This window comes from Hypanus sabinus, unplaced genomic scaffold, assembly GCF_030144855.1.
Source record: "Hypanus sabinus isolate sHypSab1 unplaced genomic scaffold, sHypSab1.hap1 scaffold_1234, whole genome shotgun sequence".
NCBI lineage: Eukaryota > Metazoa > Chordata > Chondrichthyes > Myliobatiformes > Dasyatidae > Hypanus > Hypanus sabinus.
Window position 1 is genome coordinate 27,663 of NW_026779297.1, and position 20,060 is coordinate 47,722.

The 20,060-nt window shown below is 44.9% G+C and overlaps 1 protein-coding gene across 2 annotated transcripts in view; it reads right to left on the bottom strand.

Annotated features, from left to right (window-relative positions):
- The window catches only part of LOC132386629 (NACHT, LRR and PYD domains-containing protein 3-like), a 38,147-nt gene that overhangs the window by 13,191 nt on the left and 4,896 nt on the right, over positions 1–20,060 (bottom strand). The window contains exons 2-4 of one of the 2 annotated variants that reach the window (XM_059958923.1): positions 10,677–10,958; positions 3,508–3,801; positions 295–391 (exon numbers count right to left, since the gene is read on the bottom strand). In XM_059958923.1, coding sequence (XP_059814906.1) covers positions 295–304 — 10 coding nt within the window. In that variant the 5' untranslated portion in view covers positions 305–391; positions 3,508–3,801; positions 10,677–10,958. The remainder of the gene's footprint in view (positions 1–294; positions 392–3,507; positions 3,802–10,676; positions 10,959–20,060) is intronic. The other variant, XM_059958924.1, reaches the window with a different exon arrangement.

Below are 20,060 nucleotides of genomic sequence, written 5' to 3' on the forward strand. Positions count from 1 at the left end.
CGCTATTGCATTTCTGTGTTTCACTCACAGCCACCTGATTCAGGACTCTTTGTTCCTTTCACTCAGGTGAAGCTTTGCATGGTGAGTGAAGTGATTCGACCATTACCCCTCACAGGTCCCTGCGCAGGAACTGTTAGATTGATCAATTACTCAAGGTTGCTTCACCAGTGGGATCAATAACACTGCTTGATGAAAGTTTTCTGTGCCCAGTTAACATCTGTGTAAGTTTCTTCATCTTTACTAGTGTGCGCCAACAGAACAGAAGTTTAGTTATAAAGATCGCAGTGATCATACCCGTGTCCATTCTGAGTCTGACTGACGATTGTTGATTGTCGTCGTTTTGTTCACACTTTGGTCCCGGCGCAGGAAAGCTCCACCTGCTGGTGATGCCCTGAATTACACAAGAAGCAGACACCAAGTTTGAGCCAGTACGATTACTTTGTAAATATAACAGTATCTCCATCCCCTGTATCAGAGTAGCAGTTGGCTTAGAGCCAAAACATTCCCTGTTAACATGAACTCCCACGCCATCACAGTATGTCTGTCCAGTGATATCTGGTGCATCCTACTGATGGAGTCACAGAGCAACAGAGCACAGATACAGACCTTTCAGCCCAACGGGACAATGCTGATAACAGTTTTCACCGAGATGGTCCCAATTTCCTGTGATGGACCCATCTCTCCCCCACCCCCCGGCCTCTTCACTCCATCTACACATTCCAACTGCTTCTGGAAGTGTACAATTGTGCCTGCCTCATCCACTTCCTCTGGCACTTCCCCCCACATAATCAACCTTTGCATGGTAACGTAGATGATCGTGTTGGTTTTGCAATCTATTTACCACTCCTCTACCCATTTAGATCCCCTATAAGCTACGATAGTGTTCACCGTGAACACCATCTATTTATTTTGTGTCATCTGCGAACTTACTGGTCAAGCCTTGTACAATCACATCCAAATGTTTGTACGATAGTAACTGGTCTGGAACCTGGTGGTGCCCGTCCAGAGGCACCTGTACCTTCTACCTGATGACAACAGCGAGAGAAATACATGGCCTGGACGGTGAGGATCTTTGATGATGGATGCTGCCTTTCTAGAGCAATGTTTCATGTAGATGTCCTGAATGGTTGAGAGAGTGACATACCTGTGACATACCGGGCCAAACCCACTACCTTTTGTAGGATTTTCTGCTCAAAAGCATTGGTGTTCCCCGACCAATCCATAATGCAGACAGTCAGCTGACTTTCCATCACACATCTACAGAGGTTTGCCAACGTTTTTGCTGACCTCCCTTCGCATGTAGTCATTTTAATAATTTACAGTAATTAAATTGTCAGAGCTTTTCTAGTCAACATACCAAGATGCACAGCTGGACCATACGGCCCCTCGAAACTGCTGCTGCAAATAATGAAATCATGGCTGATCGAATGTGAAATTTAATTACGGACTCCCCCATGTCCATCCCTGTGTTTGCTGTACAGATCCCGCACCCTTGCATTGAAACAGGTGGTGATTGTTCTGGAGCTGATATTAATCTGATGGATATTAATCTGAACAGACCTGATGGACAATGGGGTGCAGAGTTAACCATTCCCAACCCCCCACCTGAGAACTATGAACTATTGCTGTTGTTATGCTGCTCATAAGAGAGAGAGGGAGAGATAAAGCCCAGGCAAGAACATTTGCTACAGATAAGATGGGGAGAGAGACTGTTGATTAACTGTATTATGACTTCGATAAGGATTATTTATTTACTGCTACTTTGCTCGTTAACATCCCTCAGTGGACAGCAGCAGTGGCCTGATTAGATGGACACAGTCATTCAGAAATGATGGATAGCTGAGACCCCGTGAGTAGCGATAAAAGACAGGTCTGGAGAGACACCCTTCAGATATGGCAGTGGGCACTGACTGAGGGTTGTGAACCCACAGAAAGGTGGGGGCTTCGGAAACCAAACCAGGAGATCGGTCAGTACAACTCACAGTGTTACAGCAAGGCTGGTGTGGACTTGTGTGTGTGTCCACTCATGCCAGAGTGATGAGTCCACCACAGAAGAATGGTCCAGCAGAAGGACGGAGAGGTTATAGCTGAATGACCACGACGGTACGACGGAATAAGAAAAAAATTATTCAAGGTTTGCCTGACTGCAGCTGTTACATCTCTCTCTCTCTCTCTCTAACGATTACAATACAAGAACCATAACTACATCAACACTCATGAACTGAACTTTATACTTTTCTATGACAATTCATTTACCCCTAGACATCGATAGAGCTTGTTTATTATTGCTTATTATTATTATTCCTACACTTTTAGGTTTATGACTGCTACGTTGTGTTATATGTATATTTGCATTATTGATATGGTTTTACTTATTTTTATTAACAAACACCTTTACATATCGTACCACCAGACTCCAACGGATACTTCTGTCTTTGCTGGTTAGACACCCAGTTACGGGGTACATAACAATCTTTACTTAAACTGTGGATAATATAAGTCATGTCAGCAGGAAACAGTCAAAACACAAAAGGCACCACAGCCAGAAGTGGCAAAAAAAACAATTATCTGCTTGATCGCTGATCCAATGCAGAGACAACTGATTGTTTGGAAATAAAGATCTGAAATAAATATCAGAAGTTGAATTATTCTCTCTTTAGTTCCGCAGAATATTCTGACAGTGTGTATGCGGTGTATCGTTTCTTTCAGATAAACCCATCCCCTGCCCCACACGGATCTCTCAAAACCATGACAAAACCATGACAATACTGGAGGAACTCAACAGGTCAGGCAGTATCTATGAATGGGTGTAAACAGTCGATGTTGCGGACCGAGTCCCTTCATCCGGACTGGACTGGAAAGGGGAAGAGGGCAGATGATTGACTGATTATGGAAGGTGCGGCTTGTTGTTCTGTGAGACTTGGTGCTCAGGGTCTGCGTGTAAGCAGCTGCCTGTCCATCACATTCCTCAGAACAGGGAGCGGCCATTCCACTGAAATCAAATCCAACCGGTTCAGCAAAACACTGTCATTCAAGCGCGAACAAAGTTTAACTCTTTGTGGTACAGGGAAGAGTGATAGAACCAATAACACGATGTAAAGTACATTAGCTGGGGTCTCGAAGGTCGACTGTTCTTTTCTCCATAGACGCTGCCTGGCCTGCAGAGTTCCTCCAACATTTTGTGTGTGTTGCTCGGATTTCCAGCATCTGCAGATTTTCTATTGTTTGAGAGAGATCGGTGACGGGTCACTGGCCTGTGGGATGTTTCACATGTCACTATCGGGGTGAAAGATGCCTTCTGCTCGCACTCACGAGAAACCACCCAGGAGAGTATTTCTGGTTGATGGCAAATACGTCGTTTCTCTTAATCCATTTGGACAGTAACTGTCTCATTAACATGAACATGTCAGGACACCCTTCTCCCACTAAATTCACTCCCGATCCCGACCAAAGCCGAGTCTCACTGTAAACGCTGAATAATTGTGCAGAATCATCGACAACACTTACTTCTGATGTTGTAATCGGACAGTGTTCAGTGTGGTCCCGGGAAATCACGGTCTGACTACCCGAGTGACCGACAATGGTCCTGCACCGATGTTCTCACCCTGTACGGAGAGTTGAGTCTGAGCTGCTGCTCCCGAGGCCACTCGGCTGTGATGTGTCCGCCGCTCATTACAGATGGACAGGGCCGGGTGACCCGGGGTAGAGCGGGACTGCCACAGTCCGGGTCACACTAACTCTCACCGGCTCAGGACGGGTCTGACAGCTGGACGAGGCGGGAGTGGGGTCAATGTAGCAACCCTAAAGAGGAAAACAAACAGACTGCGTTAACCTTTCTGTCCGAATTTCCGTGTAGATCTCTCCTTTTTCTTTCATCGCAACCAGTGGGGCGGAGTTTCTCTGTTTAACTCAGCGAGTCCCAGGCTGAGAATGTGATCCAGTCCGGGTTCTGGGAGGATCTGAGCTCCGCTCCGTGTGTAAACTGGACTGCCCAGCGTAGGTACAGTTTCAGTTCCAGGGTCCCTCACCTGTTCAGGTACATGGAGCCGCATTTCTGCTGAAATTAAACCAAACACATTCGACTGTATATTTTCACCAAATGGGAAAAAACTGGTAAAGATTATTGTATTTCTATCCTGACAGCTGTTGTCACAAGAATACCCCTCGCCCCCGGTTTACAGCGGGTTTCATTTCACAAGCAATGGATGTTGATCCACATCCCGCCGGAAATACTTGATGAATTTGTTTCTCTTAAAAGTCATTTATTTCAAATGGCCTGAAGTTTTTCTGAGGTGGGAGTGATGCTCTCACTGAAAATTGTCACATTGTTTAAAATGGCCGATAGGGAAGGAATGGCACACTGATTGAAATGAGCACGGGAGGAGAGGGGAGATGTGTGTTGATTAAAAATGGGAGTCTCACTCCCCTCTATCCCTGAGCTAACCCTCACTATCCTCATCCCTCTACCCCATCTACCCTATCTATACCCCTCATGATTTTGTAGATCTCCATCAAATTTCGCCCAAATCTTCTGCGTTCCAAGGAACAAAGTCGTAACATATTCGAACTTCCCTTATAACTCAGGTCCACAAATCGCAGCAACATCCTTTTAAATTTTCGTTGTTCTCTGTCAACCTTATTTACATCTTTCTTGTGTGTTGGTGACTTAAACTGGTCACAATATTCCAAATTAGACTTCATAACCATCTTATATCATGCAGTCTCCTATACTGAATATTTTAATTTATGAAGGCCAATGCGCCAAAAATTTATTTATACCTTATCTAGGTATGCCACAACTTTCAATGAATTGTGGACCTGTATTCCCGGACGCCTTTGCTCGACCTCGCTCCTCAGTGCCGTACTCTTCACTGTGTAAGACCCATGCGGATGGATCCTACAGAAGTGCAACAGCTCACAAGGCTGCATTAAATTCCATCTGCCATTATCAGCCACTTTTACACCTGGTGCAGATCCCGCCATATCCTCCAACAGTCTTTCTCGCTGTCAAATACATCCGAAACCTTGGTGTCATCTGCAAATTTGCTGATTTCCACACTCATCTCCAACGGGTTCTGAGGGATCAACTTGTCAGTCGCTGGGGATTTATACATTGAAATCTGCCCAATATGCCAAATACTTACCTATCTATAATCTGTATACCATCCATGTCCTCACTTCTACAAATTCTGTGGCTTTTCCCGAGTGGAAAATTCCAATTAAAAATTCCTCTATCCTCCACACATACATTACCATCCAGACAATCAATTTTGTCCACTGCAATCCTATTGTCTTCCTGGTTTCTTTCTCCAGTGTTAACTTGCATTTCCGCGACTCCATAAGTACCTCATTTAGTTCCGCCCTGCTTACACCTGTTATGCACCCCGTATTTTTTTCCGCTTTACCGGGGCCTCAATATCTCCTGAAAACCAAGGTTCTCAAAAACAGGTACATTTAACCCTTTATACTGATTTGCATATAAATGCCGTGAAGTCTATAAATTTTATATTTCAATGTCTCCACTTACAAGTATGTATTTGCCAAAATATATAACCTGTCCCTATCCACACAAGTCAGATCCTTTCTGATATATTCAAAATTGACATTTCTCCAATTGAGAATGACAACCCACGGAGTAGAGCTAGCTTTGTCCACACTTACTTTGAAACTGATGACATTGTGATCACCAGACGCAAATAGTCTCCACACACAGACTTCTGTTACGTGTGTCCTGTCTCATTCCCTACTCAGACAGTAAGTATCACACGCTCTATATTTGGGTCTTCAACTTACTCATTAAGGAAACTTTCCTGAAGACATTTGTCAAATACTTCAGTGCCTCTACTCAATTTACAGTACGAGAGAGCCAGACTATTTGTGTAAGTTTAAAATCAAACTATAACAAGTTATGTTTCTTGCAATATTCTGTGACGTCTACTAATTTGTTCTCCTAAATCCCGCGATGCCAGTAACCTGAGAGTACAATTGTAGTGCGGACAGTGCTGCCGCAGCCTTGGGGATATCAGGTCATGGACTCAGACACTAGAATTTCCCTCATTTCATACCTTTCATGATTATTTCCCCCCAGAGCAGTGAAAGTAAAATCGCTGTTCAGTGGTCTTTTTTTTTTCTCAAATGTACTTGCAGTTATCTTAAGATGTTAATAAACTACCGAGAGCCTAATGTTGTGATAGAAGGAAGTGACCAGGACTGCAACTTCTGAGAGTAACTGAGACGTGAACAAGGATGAACTCGTTGAACCACTTCCCATATCACGCCTTCCCTCCTGGGAATTCCTCAACCACCGGCCGCTGGCCAGTGCCCCAGTGCGACAATCCCCATACTGAGCGGATATCAGGTGTGGGGCTTGATAATGGCCTCTTTCCCTTTTGTGTCCATGGACTGGAAGTATCTAACTGAGCTGACGATCCTACCGCCTTTCCTAATGCCCGAGGAAGCCCGGCGTCAATGGGAATGAGAGGTAAACCCAGCTCGGTGGCCTCCCCCTGTGCACGGAGAATGCGGCTGGCATACAGGGGGTTTGCACCCAGGCACGGTTGAGTCATTCTGCTCCCTCGCATATAGAGAATGGCAGGGGCAGTGGTTGGGAATGGTAATGTAACAGGAGGAGTGGGGATAAGGCGTTATTGAGGAAGAGATAGATGCAGATAGCCTTGAAGCACAGTAAGTTATTTGAAATATTACAGGAAACTCTAGATCTAGATTCAAAAGACCTGCGCCTAATCTGAAATCAGAAATCTGTGCTGAGAGCAAACTGCCGCTGTAAGAATAGACCGAAAGGTGAGTCTGTTTACGTAAATCACGACAGGCATTAGACAAGGATGTGTCTTTTCCCCTGATTTATTTAATGTGCACAGTGAAACAATATTATAAAAAAATATGAGACATCTTGGGAATCAAAGTTGGCGGTGAAAACATCAATAATTTCAGATATTCGGATGACACTGTGTTAACTGCAAGTACGGAGGAAGAACCACAAAACCGAATTGATATAGTTGTTGAAGAATGTGCAAAAATGGGTCTATCTATCAATTGCAAAAAGACAGAATGTATGGTGATATCCAAAAAGCAGAGTTCTATTTGCAGGCAGAGAATAAATGGGGAAGGCATAAAACAAGTACAGAACTTTGCTACTTAGGAAACTGGGTGACATCAGATGGCAGGAGTGACATGGACATCAAAAGAAGAATAGGGATGGCCAAAGACACATTTACAAGAATGAAGAGTATACTGTGTTGACCAATACTAAACTAGGCATGCCAACCCACCTCACAGCACTGAAACTTTACGTTTATCAAGTTTACCAGATGGCTCAGAATGTTGGACAATATCTACTATCATGTGGAAAAGAACTAAAGCAACAGAGATGTAGTTTTTGAGGATGCAAAAAAATATCATGGATGAAACGAATATCTAACGAGGATGTCATGATCAGAGCAAGCCCGAGAGAGATCATGTCTGAGCGTGAAAAGGCAACGTGACTTCATTGGGCATGCGAGTAGGAAAGAAGAGTTAGAATGCAGGGTAATTATGGGAAAGATTGAAGGGAAGAAAGCAAGAGGAAGACAAATGATGGAGACAGCAGCCAGAGAACTGGAAATTATACCAATGAATTGATCCACTTGACCCGAAGCAGGAGTGTGTGGGCCATGGCAGTCAAAGCTCAGACATGGCTGAGCACATCACCTGATGATGACGATGATCTAAATACTCTGTTGAGAGCACCAGTGGGGGCGAGGTGACATGATTAGTACTTCAGCCGTTGAGCCATCTCAGCGCGAGCCGGGCAACACGTGTATGACGTAAAGGACCACGCTTACTGCTTTAGTGGGCAGTGTGCTGTTTGTCTTCTAAATGTTTTGGGGAGGATTCTGTTTCCTAAAGCTTTAATCGGTGCAGTGTCTCTCTATTCAGTATTTTGAAAAACAACTGATTTGCTAATGTAAACCAGAATTGCCAGTCGGCTCTGCACACAGTGCATTAATCAGAAGACCTCTCGTTCCTGCAATGTATAACTCCTGGTATACTAAACACCCTGACAGTGTGGACCATAGATACCCCTTCCTCTAAGAGCCAGGGAATCATTCAGACAACTGGTCGCTGAGAGGAATTATGTTTGTAAATTGTTAAAGTTCGCCCAGAGTCAGATTGATGGAGTTGATGTAGAGATCGGGAGTGCCGGACAGCCGAGCCCACGTCTTGACCCTCCGACTTCCGAACAATGGCAGTGATGTGGGGACCTGTGGCCACCGGGGGGCCCCGCGGGGATCTCCTCTCAATTCCACAGGAATATTCTGTCAGTGTGGGTATGATTTCAATATCCACCGTTCCTTTTAACTAATTTCAACTGATTCCGCACTCTGCTCCACACGCGTTCCCTCGCTGATCTTTCGTAGCCATGGAAATGCATAAATTGCAAGAACTCAGCAGGCCTTGCATCATGCCTGGATGGAAATAAACTGTCGATATATCGGGCCGAAACACTTCATCAGTACAGGAAATGAAAGGGGAAGGGCCAGATGATTGAATGATTAGAGATACGTGGGTTGTGGTTCTGACGGACTCGGTTCAGTGTGTCAGCAGCTGCCTGTCCGTGGTCATTCCTCACATAGGAATGGCCTTTCTGATGAAATTAAATCCAATTTATACGACAATTCACTCTCATTAGGGAATGAGCAAAGTCACTTTAACTCTTTCTCCTTCTGGGAAATCGATAAAACCTATACCCTGATATGGGAGACACCACTTACACCTGATGCTGTAACTCGACGGCGTTCGGTGGGGTCCCGGGTAACCGCAGTCTGACTTCCCGGTGAGCTGCAATGGAGCTGAAACCTGTGCGGTCAGTTCAGTCTGATATGAGGCATAAATTGACATTTTCTGGCACCAATGGGAGCTAAATAACCTGCATGTCTTCTGGCGGCCGCGCAAGGTTTCCCAAATGGTCTCAGCTTGAGCCCGGAAGCGCAAGAGTAAGGAGATCCGCAAGAGCGCGCGTGTCGGGCAGTGGGCGGGGCCATGAGCTGGTGTGCGAGAGCCCCAGGGAATATGCAGCGGAATTAACAGGGAACGGGAAGCGTTCCAATACCACACTGTCCAGCTCACCGAGTTCAGCATAAATCCGACTCCCGAACACAGCTGGGGCACATATCTAACACACAAAGCTGGACGTAAATAATCAATGTTTGTTTTCAGTTCAAATACATAAATGAAATCCTATCTCCCTTCGCATGCAGTCATTATACCAGTTTACATTAATTAAGTTATCAGAGTTGTCAACATACCAACACACATAACTGGACCACACGGCCCCTCGAAACTGTTGCTGCAGATAATGAAATCGTGGCTGATCAGATCTAAATTTTCATTACATATTCCCACATATCCATCCCTGTAACACTTCAAACCCACTGTTTGTCAAGAATCCAGTGCTTAAACAGAACTACGGTCTTTGCTTCCACTGGCCATTGAGAGGAAGAGTTCAAATTGCTCACATTCAACACAGGAACAATCAAGGTATTCGGCTGAAATAAGGAAATCTGAAAAGGTGTTTACTGTACAGCTCCCGCACCTTTGCTCTGAAACAGGTGCCATTGTTCTAGAGCTGATCTTAATCTTTACCTAACCAGTGGAAAATGTAAATCATGACAGCAGGAAACAGTTGGATCACAAAAGGCACTAGAGACAGAACTGGCTTAAAAAAAAACAAATATCTCCTTGATCACTGATCCACTGCAGAGACAACTTGTTGTTTGGAAAGAAAGATCCGAAATAAATATCAGACGCTGAATTATTCTCACCTTAATTCCCCAAGATTACAGTATTCTGACAGTGTGGATACTGTGCATTGTTTCTTACAAATAGCGCCGCCCACTGCCCCACACGGATCTCTCGTAACCACGGCAACATACACGGTGCTGGTGGAACTCAGCAGGTCAGGCAGTATCTATGGATGGGTGTAAACAGTTGACGTTCCGGACCGAGTCCCTCCATCAGGACTGGACTGGAAAGGGGAGGAGGGCAGATGATTGACTGATTTGGAAGGTGCGGCTTGTTGTTCTGTGAGACTCGGTGCTCAGGGACTGCGAGCAAGCAGCTGCCTGTCCATCACATTCCTCAGGACAGGGAGCGGCCGTTCCGCTGAAATCAAATCCAAACCGGTTCAGCAAAACATTGTCATTCAAGCATGAAGGAAGTTTAGCTCTTTGTGGTACAGGGAAGAGCGATAGAATCAATGACGCGATGTAAAATACATTAGCCGGGGTCTCAAGGGTCGACTGTTCCTTTTCTCCATACGCACTGCCCGGACTGCAGAGTTCCTCCAGCATTTTGTGTCTGTTGCTCGGATTTCCAGCATCTGGTAATTTTCTCTTGTTTGAGAGAGATCAGTGACGGGTCACTGCCCAGTGAGATATCACAAGTCACTACCGGGGTGAAAGATGATTTCTGCTCGCACTCAGTAGAAACCACCCAGGAGAGTATTTCTGGATGACGGCAAAGGCGTCATTTCTCTTAATCCGTTTGGACAGTAACTGACTCGCTAACATGAACATGTCAGAACTCCCTCTTTCCACTAAATTATCTCCCGATCCCGACCAAAGCCGAGTCTCGCTGTAAACGCTGAATAGTTGTGCACAATCATCGACAACACTTACCTCTGATGTTGTAACCGGACGGCGTTCAGTGTGGTCCCGGGAAATCAGTCTGTCTTCCCGGGTGATCAACAATGGTCCTGCACCGATGTTCTCACTCTGTACAGAGAGTTGGGTCTGAGCTGCTGCTCCCGAGGCCACTCGGCTGTGATGTGTCCGCCGCTCATTACAGATGGACAGGGCCGGGTGAGCCGGGGTAGAGCGGGACTGCCGCAGTCCGGGTCACACTAACTCTCACCGGCTCAGGACGGGTCTTTCAGCGGGAGTGGGGTCAACGTAGCAACCCTAAAGAGGAAAACAAACAGGCTGCGTTAACCTTTCTGTCCGGATTTCCGTGTGGATCTCTCCTTTTTCTTTCATCGTAACCAGTGGGGCGGAGTTTCTCTGTTTAACTCAGCCAGTCCCAGGCTGAGAATGTGATCCACTCTGGGTTCAGGGAGGGTCTGAGCTCCGCCCTGTGTGTAAGAAAGACTGCCTGGCATGGATAGAGTTTCAGCTCAAACGTCCCTCACCTGTTCAGGTCCAGGGAGCAGCATTTCTGCTGAAATTAAACCAACACGTTCGACTATATATTTCCACTAACTGGGAAAAAAAACTGGAAGAGATTTTTGCATTTCCATCCGGACAACTATTGTCACAAGAACCTCTCTCGCCCACGGTTAACAGCGGGTTTTGTTTTACAAGCAGGGGTTGTTGATAGACTCCTCGCCAGAAATACTTGTTGAATTTATCTCTCTTAAATGTCATTTATTCAAAATGGACAGAGGTTTTACCAAGGGAGAGAGTGACGCACTCACTGAAAATTGTCACATAAGTTAAAACGGAGGGAATGACGCACTGATTGAAATGAACACGGGGGGAGGAGGGAGTTGTTTGCTGATTGAAAATGGGAGCCTCACTTCCCTCTATACCCGATTCCCTCTATACCTCTATTCCCTCTATTCCCTCACTATCCTCATCCCTGTACCCCATCGACCCTATCTGTACACCTCATGATTTTGTAGACCTCCATTACATCTTCCCCAAATCTTCTGCATTCCAAGGAACAAAGTTGTAACCTATTTAATCTTCCATTGTAACTCAGGTCCACCAATCGCAGCAACATTCTTGTAAATTTTCGTTGTAATCTGTCAACCTTATGTACATCTTTCCTGTGGGTAGGTGACGTAAACTGCACACAATACTCCAAAAATAGGCCTCATAACCATCTCAAATCACGCAATCTCCTATACTGAATTCTTTAATTTATGAAGGCCAATGTGCCAAAGATTTCTTTACTACCTTATCTAGGTGGGCTGCAATTTTCAATGAATCATGGACACGTATTCCCAGACGCCTTTGTCCTACCGCATCGTGCCATCTGGTTCACCGTGTAAGACCCATCCTGACGGGTCATACCAAAGTGTAACAGCTGGCAGGCCTACATTAAACTCCGTTTGCCATTATCAGCCATTTTTATACCTGATGCAGATCCCGCTGCAAGCTCTGAATGTCTTCCTCGCTGTCAAATACATCCCAAACCCTGGTGTCATCTGCAAATTTGCTGATCCGGATAATCTAATTATCATCGAGATCATTGATAAAGTTGACAAACAACGGATATCAGCACCGATCCCTGTGGAAATCCACAAGTCACGGGTCTCCAGTCAGAGAGGCAACCATCTGCTACCACTATCTGCCTTCCTCCTCTATGCTAATGTCTACTCCCATTTAATTCCTCACCTTGAATGCCAAGAGAATTAAATTTATTGGTCAACATCCTATGCAGGACCTCGCCAAATGTCCATGTAGGAAATATCTAGTGCCTTGCCTTCAAAACTGTCCTGGTAACATTCCTTGTAACTTCTTCAAAAAGATTGTCTAGAATACACAAAGTCACATTGGATGTCCCTAATCAGTCCTGTTTATTTAAATACTCCTATATCCGGTCCTTCCAGTGTCTTCCCACGACTGATGTCAGCCGCACCGACCTATCATTTCCTGGTTTAATTTTGGATCCTTTGTTTATACAGTGGAACGAAATGAGCTATCCTTCAATCCTCTGGTAGCTTTCCTGTCTTTGAGCATAATTTAAACATAATGGTTAAATCCCTGCAATTTCTGCATCCGCCTACATCAGGGTCCAAGGACTGAACTTCTCAGTCACTGGGGATTTATGCACTCGAAGCTGCCCAATTTGCCCAAAACACTTACTCCTCTGTAATTTGTATAACTTCTCCTTTGCCTCACTTCTATAGATTATTTTCCCGAGTGAACACAGAAGCAAAGATCCAATTCAGAACTCCTCTATCTTTTTTGCCTCCATGTGTACATTGCCATTCTGATAATCCAGACGATTAATTGTGTCTCCTGAAATCCTTTTGCTTTTAAAACATCTGTATAATCCCTCACCTTGTGTGTTAGGACAACCTTATGCCTCCCTATAGCCTTCCTGGTTTCTTTACTCAATGTTATCTTGCATTTCCTTGACTCCATAAGTACCTCAATTTTTTCCTACCTGCCTACACCTGCTATGCATCAATTTTTTTCTAAACACAAAGTATACTGCAGATGCTGTGGTCAAATCGAGATGTACAAAAAAGTTGAATGAACTCAGCAGGTCGAGCAGCATCTGTTGAAAGGAGCAGTCAACGTTTTGGGTCAAGAAACTTCGTCAGGACTAAAGAAGGAGGGGGGGGCAGAGGCCCTTTAAAGAAGGTGGGGGAGGAGAAGCAGGGAGGGAATAGGCAGGAGAGGTGAAGAAGGAATCTAAGGGGAAAGCACTATGAGTAGTAGAAGAAGGCAGAGTCATGAGAGGTGATAGGCAGCTAGAAGAGGAGACAGAGTGAAGGTGGGATGGGGGAAGGGAGAGGGAGGGGGGAATTTCTAGAAGTTGGAGAATTCGATGTTCGATTTTTCCTCTGATTGGTTTTACACCCTCCCCCCACCTTCTTTATAGGGCCACTGCCCCCTCCTTCTTCAGTCCTGACGAAGGGTCTCAACCTGAAACGTTGACTGCTCCTTTCAACCGATGCTGCCCGACCTGCTGAGTTCATCCAGCTTTTTGTACGTAATTTTTTTCTATACCAGGGCCTCAATACCACGGAGCAGAGCTATCGTTCGCCATAATTCCTTTGAATCTGATGGCATTGTGATCACCAGATGCAGACAGTCTCCACACACAGACTTCTGTTACGTTTGTCCGGTCTTAGTCCCTAATGAGAGATCAAGTATCACCTACCCCTTTAATCCCTCACACTCTATCGTGTCCAAAAGAACAGAACCCCAGAATATTGAGCTGCCAGTTCTCTGCAAGCCAGTCTCAATAATGGTGACAATATCATAATGCCATCTGTTGATCCATGACTGCTCATCTGCCTTTCCTTCAATACAATACATGGTGGGAATTTTCTATGTATTTCTATCAATTTACAGAGAGTGAGGAAGTGGTGGGTGCTGTTATCACACAGATTTACAAGGATTTCAGCCACCCCGGAAAAACAGGAGTTGTATTCTGTGACTGCTTCGGAGATGGGGTCATTTTTGTTGCAGTTGGAAGTTTGAACATCCCTTAGAAGGCTAACAATTATACCAGTGCCCAGGAAGAGCAGTGTGAGTTGCATTAATGACTATCGTCCATAGCAATAACAGTTACTGTGATGAAATGATTGAGGGGTTTGCGATGGCTAGAATTAGCTCTTCTCTCAGCAAGGACCTGGGCCCACTGTAATTTACCTGTATCCACAATAGGTCACAATGCAATCTCATCGGCTCCTCACGCGGCTTTGGATTACCTTGACAATACGAATACTTACATCAGATTGCAGTTTCTCAACCAGAGCTCAGTGTGTAATGCAATTATTCCTACAGCTCTGATCGAAAGGCTCGAACTGCTGGCCTTTCTACCTCCCTCTGCAACCGGATCCTCAATTTCCTCAACAGAAAACCACAATCTGTGCGGTTTAGATATAACGCCTGCACATTGCCATCGATACTGGTTCACTTCAAGGATATGTGCTCTGCCCACTGCCCTACTCTCTCTGCACCCATGACTGTGCAGCTTGGCACAGCTCAAACGCCTGTGACAAATTTGCTAATGACACCACTATTGTTGGCAGATTTACAGATGGTGAGTAGAAGGCAAACAGGAGCGAGATACATCACCTGGATGAGTGGTGTTGCAGCAACAAACTTACACTCAACATCGGTCAGATCAATGTTCTAATTGTGGACTTCTGAGTGGGTAAGACGAGGGCACAGGGACACACCAATCGTCATTGATCAGTCAGCAGTAGAAAGAGTGAGCAACTTCATGTCCCTGTGTGTCAGCATCTCTGAGGATCTCCAGGGCCCAGCATACCGATGCAGTTACAAAGAATGCACGGCAGCCATTATATTTCATTAGAAGTTTGACGAGATTTGAGATGTGACCAAAGACTCACAGATTGCTACAGTTGTACCGTAAAAACTATTCTAACTGGCTGCACATCGCTTGATATGGTGGGATGGGGGAAGTGGTGAAGCTACTGCACAGGATAGAAATACTCTCAGCAATGTTGTCAATTCAGTCAGCTCCATCATGGGCAGTAGCCTCCGTAGCATCCAGGACATCGTCTTGGAGCGATGCCTCAAAACGGCGGCATCAGTCATTAGGGATCTGCTTCACCAAGGAGATGCCCCCTTCTCATTGGTATCACCAGGAAGGTGGTACAGGAGATTGAGGACACACACTCAACTAGTCAGCAACCGCTTCCTTCCCTCTGCCATCTGATTTCTGAATTGACATGGAACCCACGAACCTACTTCACTGAATTCATTGTTGCAATACTTATTTAACTTTCAGTAACAGATACTTATTGTAATAGTTTTTTCTCTACTATTATATATTGCATTGTATTGCTGCCACAAAGCCAACAACGTTCACGATGTATGCCTGTGATATGACACATCCTCCTGATGACTCTACGGGGATTAATCCCGATTGGGCCTATCAGGCTGAAGATCCACTTCCCGTGTACTTCTCTGTTTCCCAATAACAAACTGTGCAGACAGACGGACAAAGATCACATCCTCATCCCTGGGACTCAATCACAGCCGTCGTGGGGCAGTAATGCCACTGCTCCACTTGTCAGTGATGGGAAACCATCTTTCTCATTTCACTTTCCAGAGAGCCAGAATCTGAGCATTGCCGATTTGAGGCTGTGTTCACAGGGATACCAGAGGCTTTTTGAAACAGACTCGCTCCACTGCCCTGAGAGGACACTTGCAGTGTGGACGGTCCTGCAGCAGCCCCTGGGTCATCAGCTCCTGGACTCAGACACTGGGCATTGGGCAACAGCAGAGCTCTGCAGAGTCTCCCCCATAACTTTCATGGTTAGTTTCTCCCCAGTGCAGTGAAAGTATGCTGTGCAAGAATGTTGTTGGTCAGTTATCAAACTGGAACAATGTGACACTTACAGCTCTAGGAGAGAGAACAGTTAATTTACTGAATTAAATATATATATAGTTCAGTACAATGTAGCAAGACATTTGGCAGAGTCCCACCTGGGAGATTAGTCAAGAAGGTTTGGCATTCAGAATGAGGTGGTAAATTGATTTGGACATTGGTTTTGCGGGAGAAGCCAGAAAGTGGTGGAAGATGGTTTGACTCTCTGACTGGAGACCAGTGACTCGTGGGGTGCAGTGGGGGTCAGTGCTAGGTTCATTGTTGCTTATCATCTCGCTCAATGTTCTGGATGATTTAATTACTGCAAGAGTTGTTTTTTGTTCAACAGTAGGTTATTTGCCGTGGTCTGTACTTATTAACTTAGTTTACAGTAACTCTGTAGTCAGAGCTTTTCTTGTGCACAGACCAGGCAGAAATTGGCCACTCAGCCCATCCAGCCTGCTGCCCCACCCAGTGAAATCATGGCGGTCACTTTCTGTAACTGGTCACCACCCCACCCACAATGTTTGTTATGTATCGAGACCTTGAACAGAATCAATGTCTTTTCTTTAAAAGGATGTTGAGGAAATCAGCTCGAAACACCAACAATAAACAGTCATGAGAAAAAAAGACATGCATTCATCTGAAGTCACAAGTTTTGGAAACAGAAGCCGTGTTGACTAAACAGCTTTTCTCGCTCTTGCTTTGGAATCATAACCCCTGATGCAGGAACTGTTTTTAACCTTGACATGAACTGAGGAGAATCTCAACCGTGCAGACAGGATAATGCAAGAACACAAATACCACGACCGACAGAAGAGACAAAGTAGGGCGAATAACTTCTTCCAATACACACAAAATGCCGGAAGAGCTCAGCAGGCCAGGCAGCATCTGGGAAAGGAGTCTTGCCAAAGGGTTTCGGCCCAAAACGTCATCTGTTCACTCTCTTCCTAGATGCTGTCTGGCCTGCTGAGTTACTTCAACATTTTGTGTGTGTTGCTCTAGCATCTGCAAATGTTCTCTTGTTTGCAAGCAACTTCTTGGTCACTGATCCAAAACACGGGTAACGTGTCAACTGGAAGTAAAGATCAGAAATAAAGAACAGAAGCTGAATTCACCTTAATTCATTAAGAATGTTCAGTCTCCCTGTGGGTATATTTTCAAGTTGTTTCCTTCTAACTTTACACCAGACCATCAGAGGAGGGTCATTTTGTAACTATGGGGGAGGGGCCGGTGTTGCTGCTCTGTGAGACTCACAGTGCAATTTTCTGTGTGCAAGCTGCTGCCTGTCTGCAGGGCTAATTCTGACACGCAGGCATTCCTCGGAGCAGGGAGCGGCTTTTCTGTTTAAAACAAATAAACTACTTCAACATTTCGCGCTCACGTTCAACTGTGAACAAAGTTAATTTAACACTGAATTTAAATATTTCTGTAACAGGAAAAAACATTAAAACACCGACGATATAGAAAAGAAAGTTCACCAGTGTCTGCAATCTGAATGTTTACTTATTACAATTGCTATTAGATGTTGAGAGTTTCCAGTAGTTTATTTTACTTCAAACACCCAATATCTGTAGTTTTAATATATATATATATTTGCGATTTAATTAAATGAATCGATCTGTGGCATAGTCCACGACGATGTTCCAAATGCCAATATCTTACAGTAGTTCTGTATTCTCAATAGTTTTTCCTGTGTATGTGAGTGAGTGTGTGTCAGGGAGTGCGATGAGGGAGAGAGACTCTTTCGCTGCCCTGTGGGGACATTTCGCATATCACTGCAGAAAGGTTTTTCTGCAGAGTCTCAGTAGAAACCAACTAGAGAATGTTTGTAGTTGAAGGTAATTGTTTCTTTTAATCCATTTGGTCAATAATTAATTTGTTAATTTAAAGATTTCAGAGTTCCCTTCTCCCACTGACTTCCCTCCTGAGCCCGACAAAAGCCAAACCCGATTGTAAATGCTCCCTGGTTCTGAAGAATCGGAGACAACACTTACTGTGATGTTGAAACCGGGCGGAGTTCAGTGAGGTGCCGGGTGAACGGTGTGCTCACCATACATAGAGATGTCAGTCTGAGCCGCTACACCCGAGGTTATTCGGTTATATAGTGTCAGTCGCTCATTTCAAAACACTCGCTTTCCTTACCGCGCTGTCCTCCCACTTGCCCCCTACCTGCTGCGCTCTTCTCCCACCCCCCATCCACTTTTCCTCCCACCCTCCTTCCCCAAGCTCTCTCCTTCCCCCTCCCGTGCTCTACTCATCCCATGCTCAACTACCCTTCCTCTTTCCCCACACCCTTCCCCGCTCTCTCATGCCTTCATCCCTCTCCATCTCGCCTTCTTTTTCCTGCCCAGCTGCCGCCTGTCAATCCCTGTCTAACAATGTAGACTGTCATCTAAACGGGAGAATGTTCAAACATCAGAGTGCAGAGGGAATCAGCTGTACTCGGGTCTGACTCCTGGAAGTTTAATTTATAGGTTGAGTCTGTGATAAAGAAGGCAAGTGCAATGTTGTCATTTATTGCAAGGGGAATAGAATATAAAAGCAAGGAGAAAATTCTCAGTCTTTATGAGACATTAATCAGGACATATTTCAAGTGTCATCAACAGTTTTGGGCCCAGTATCTCAGAAAGCATGTGTTGTCGTTGTTGAATGACCGCAGGAGATTCATGGGGATGATTCCAGCAATGAAGGGGTTCACATATGAGGAGAATTTGGCAGCTCTGGGTCTGTTCTCACAGGAATTTAGAAAAATGCTGGGGAATTTCATTGACACCTACTGACTGTTAAAAGGACTGGCTGGGGTGAATGTGGAGAGCATGCTCCTGTGGTGAAGGTATCCAAATCTAGGGGTTGCAGCCTTAAAATTGAGGGGCAACCATTTAGAAAAGATTAAAGAAGGATTTGTTTTAGCCAGAGAGTAGTGAATCTGTCACAGACTGTAGTGGAGGACAATCCGTGGGTGTTTAAGGCAAAAGCTGATTGTCTCCTGATCATTCAGAACATCAAAGGATATGGTGAGAATGGTATAGGGTTGAGTGGGATCGGGGATCAGCCATGATGGAATGGTGGAGTTGAATCGATAGGCTGAATTCTGCTCCTGTGTCTCATGGTCCGGTGACTGTCACAAACTGATTTTTTAAGGAATCATGAAAAGAATGTTTTAGAAACAAATATAGACAACGTGAGTCTGAAGGCAGAAATTATAAAATTCCAGAATCTCACAGCAAGCAGAGCATCAACTGTAATTGGTAGCGTGGTTTTGGAATCATCGGTGGTGTTCTTTATATCAGCTTTCACATTCATTGACCCTCCCTGCAGCAGAAATAGTTAAGCAGACTAATAATGTGAATGTTTTCAAACCCAAATGAGAGGGAAACTTCAAACCAGTTGGATATGGTTTTAGCAGAATGGCCTAAAGTTCTGCTTTACGAAGAGCTGCCTACGGTTCTGTGGAATGTGCAGGGCCAAACAGCTGCTTACACCAGACCCTGAGCTTTGAATCTCCCAGAAAAACAACCCGCACCTTTTCCCAGTACTCTTTCAACCTTATTTATTTCTCTTCTATAGATAGATGACCAAAACTGCAGTCAATACTCCAAATTCAAAGTCAGCAATGTCTTATTCCTTTTATTCCACCGCACTCTTTAGTGCGCTATCGTTTACTGTGGAAGACCTACATAGTGCAACACTTTGCACTTGCTTACATTAAATTCCATCTGCCATTTTCAGCTCAGTATTTGCAGCTGCGCCAGATCCCACTGTAACCTGCCTCTCTGCCGACTACACCCCTGATATTGCTGTCATATGCAAATGTGCTTATCAAGTTAAACACGTTATCATAGATGACAAACAGCAACGGCCCAACTACCATTTCTGTGGCTCTCCGCCGGTCATAAACCCCCAATCAGGGAGACAATCATCTACTATCATTGTCAGCCTTCGCCCAAAGCTCCACTGTCTATGCCAATTTACTTCCTTAC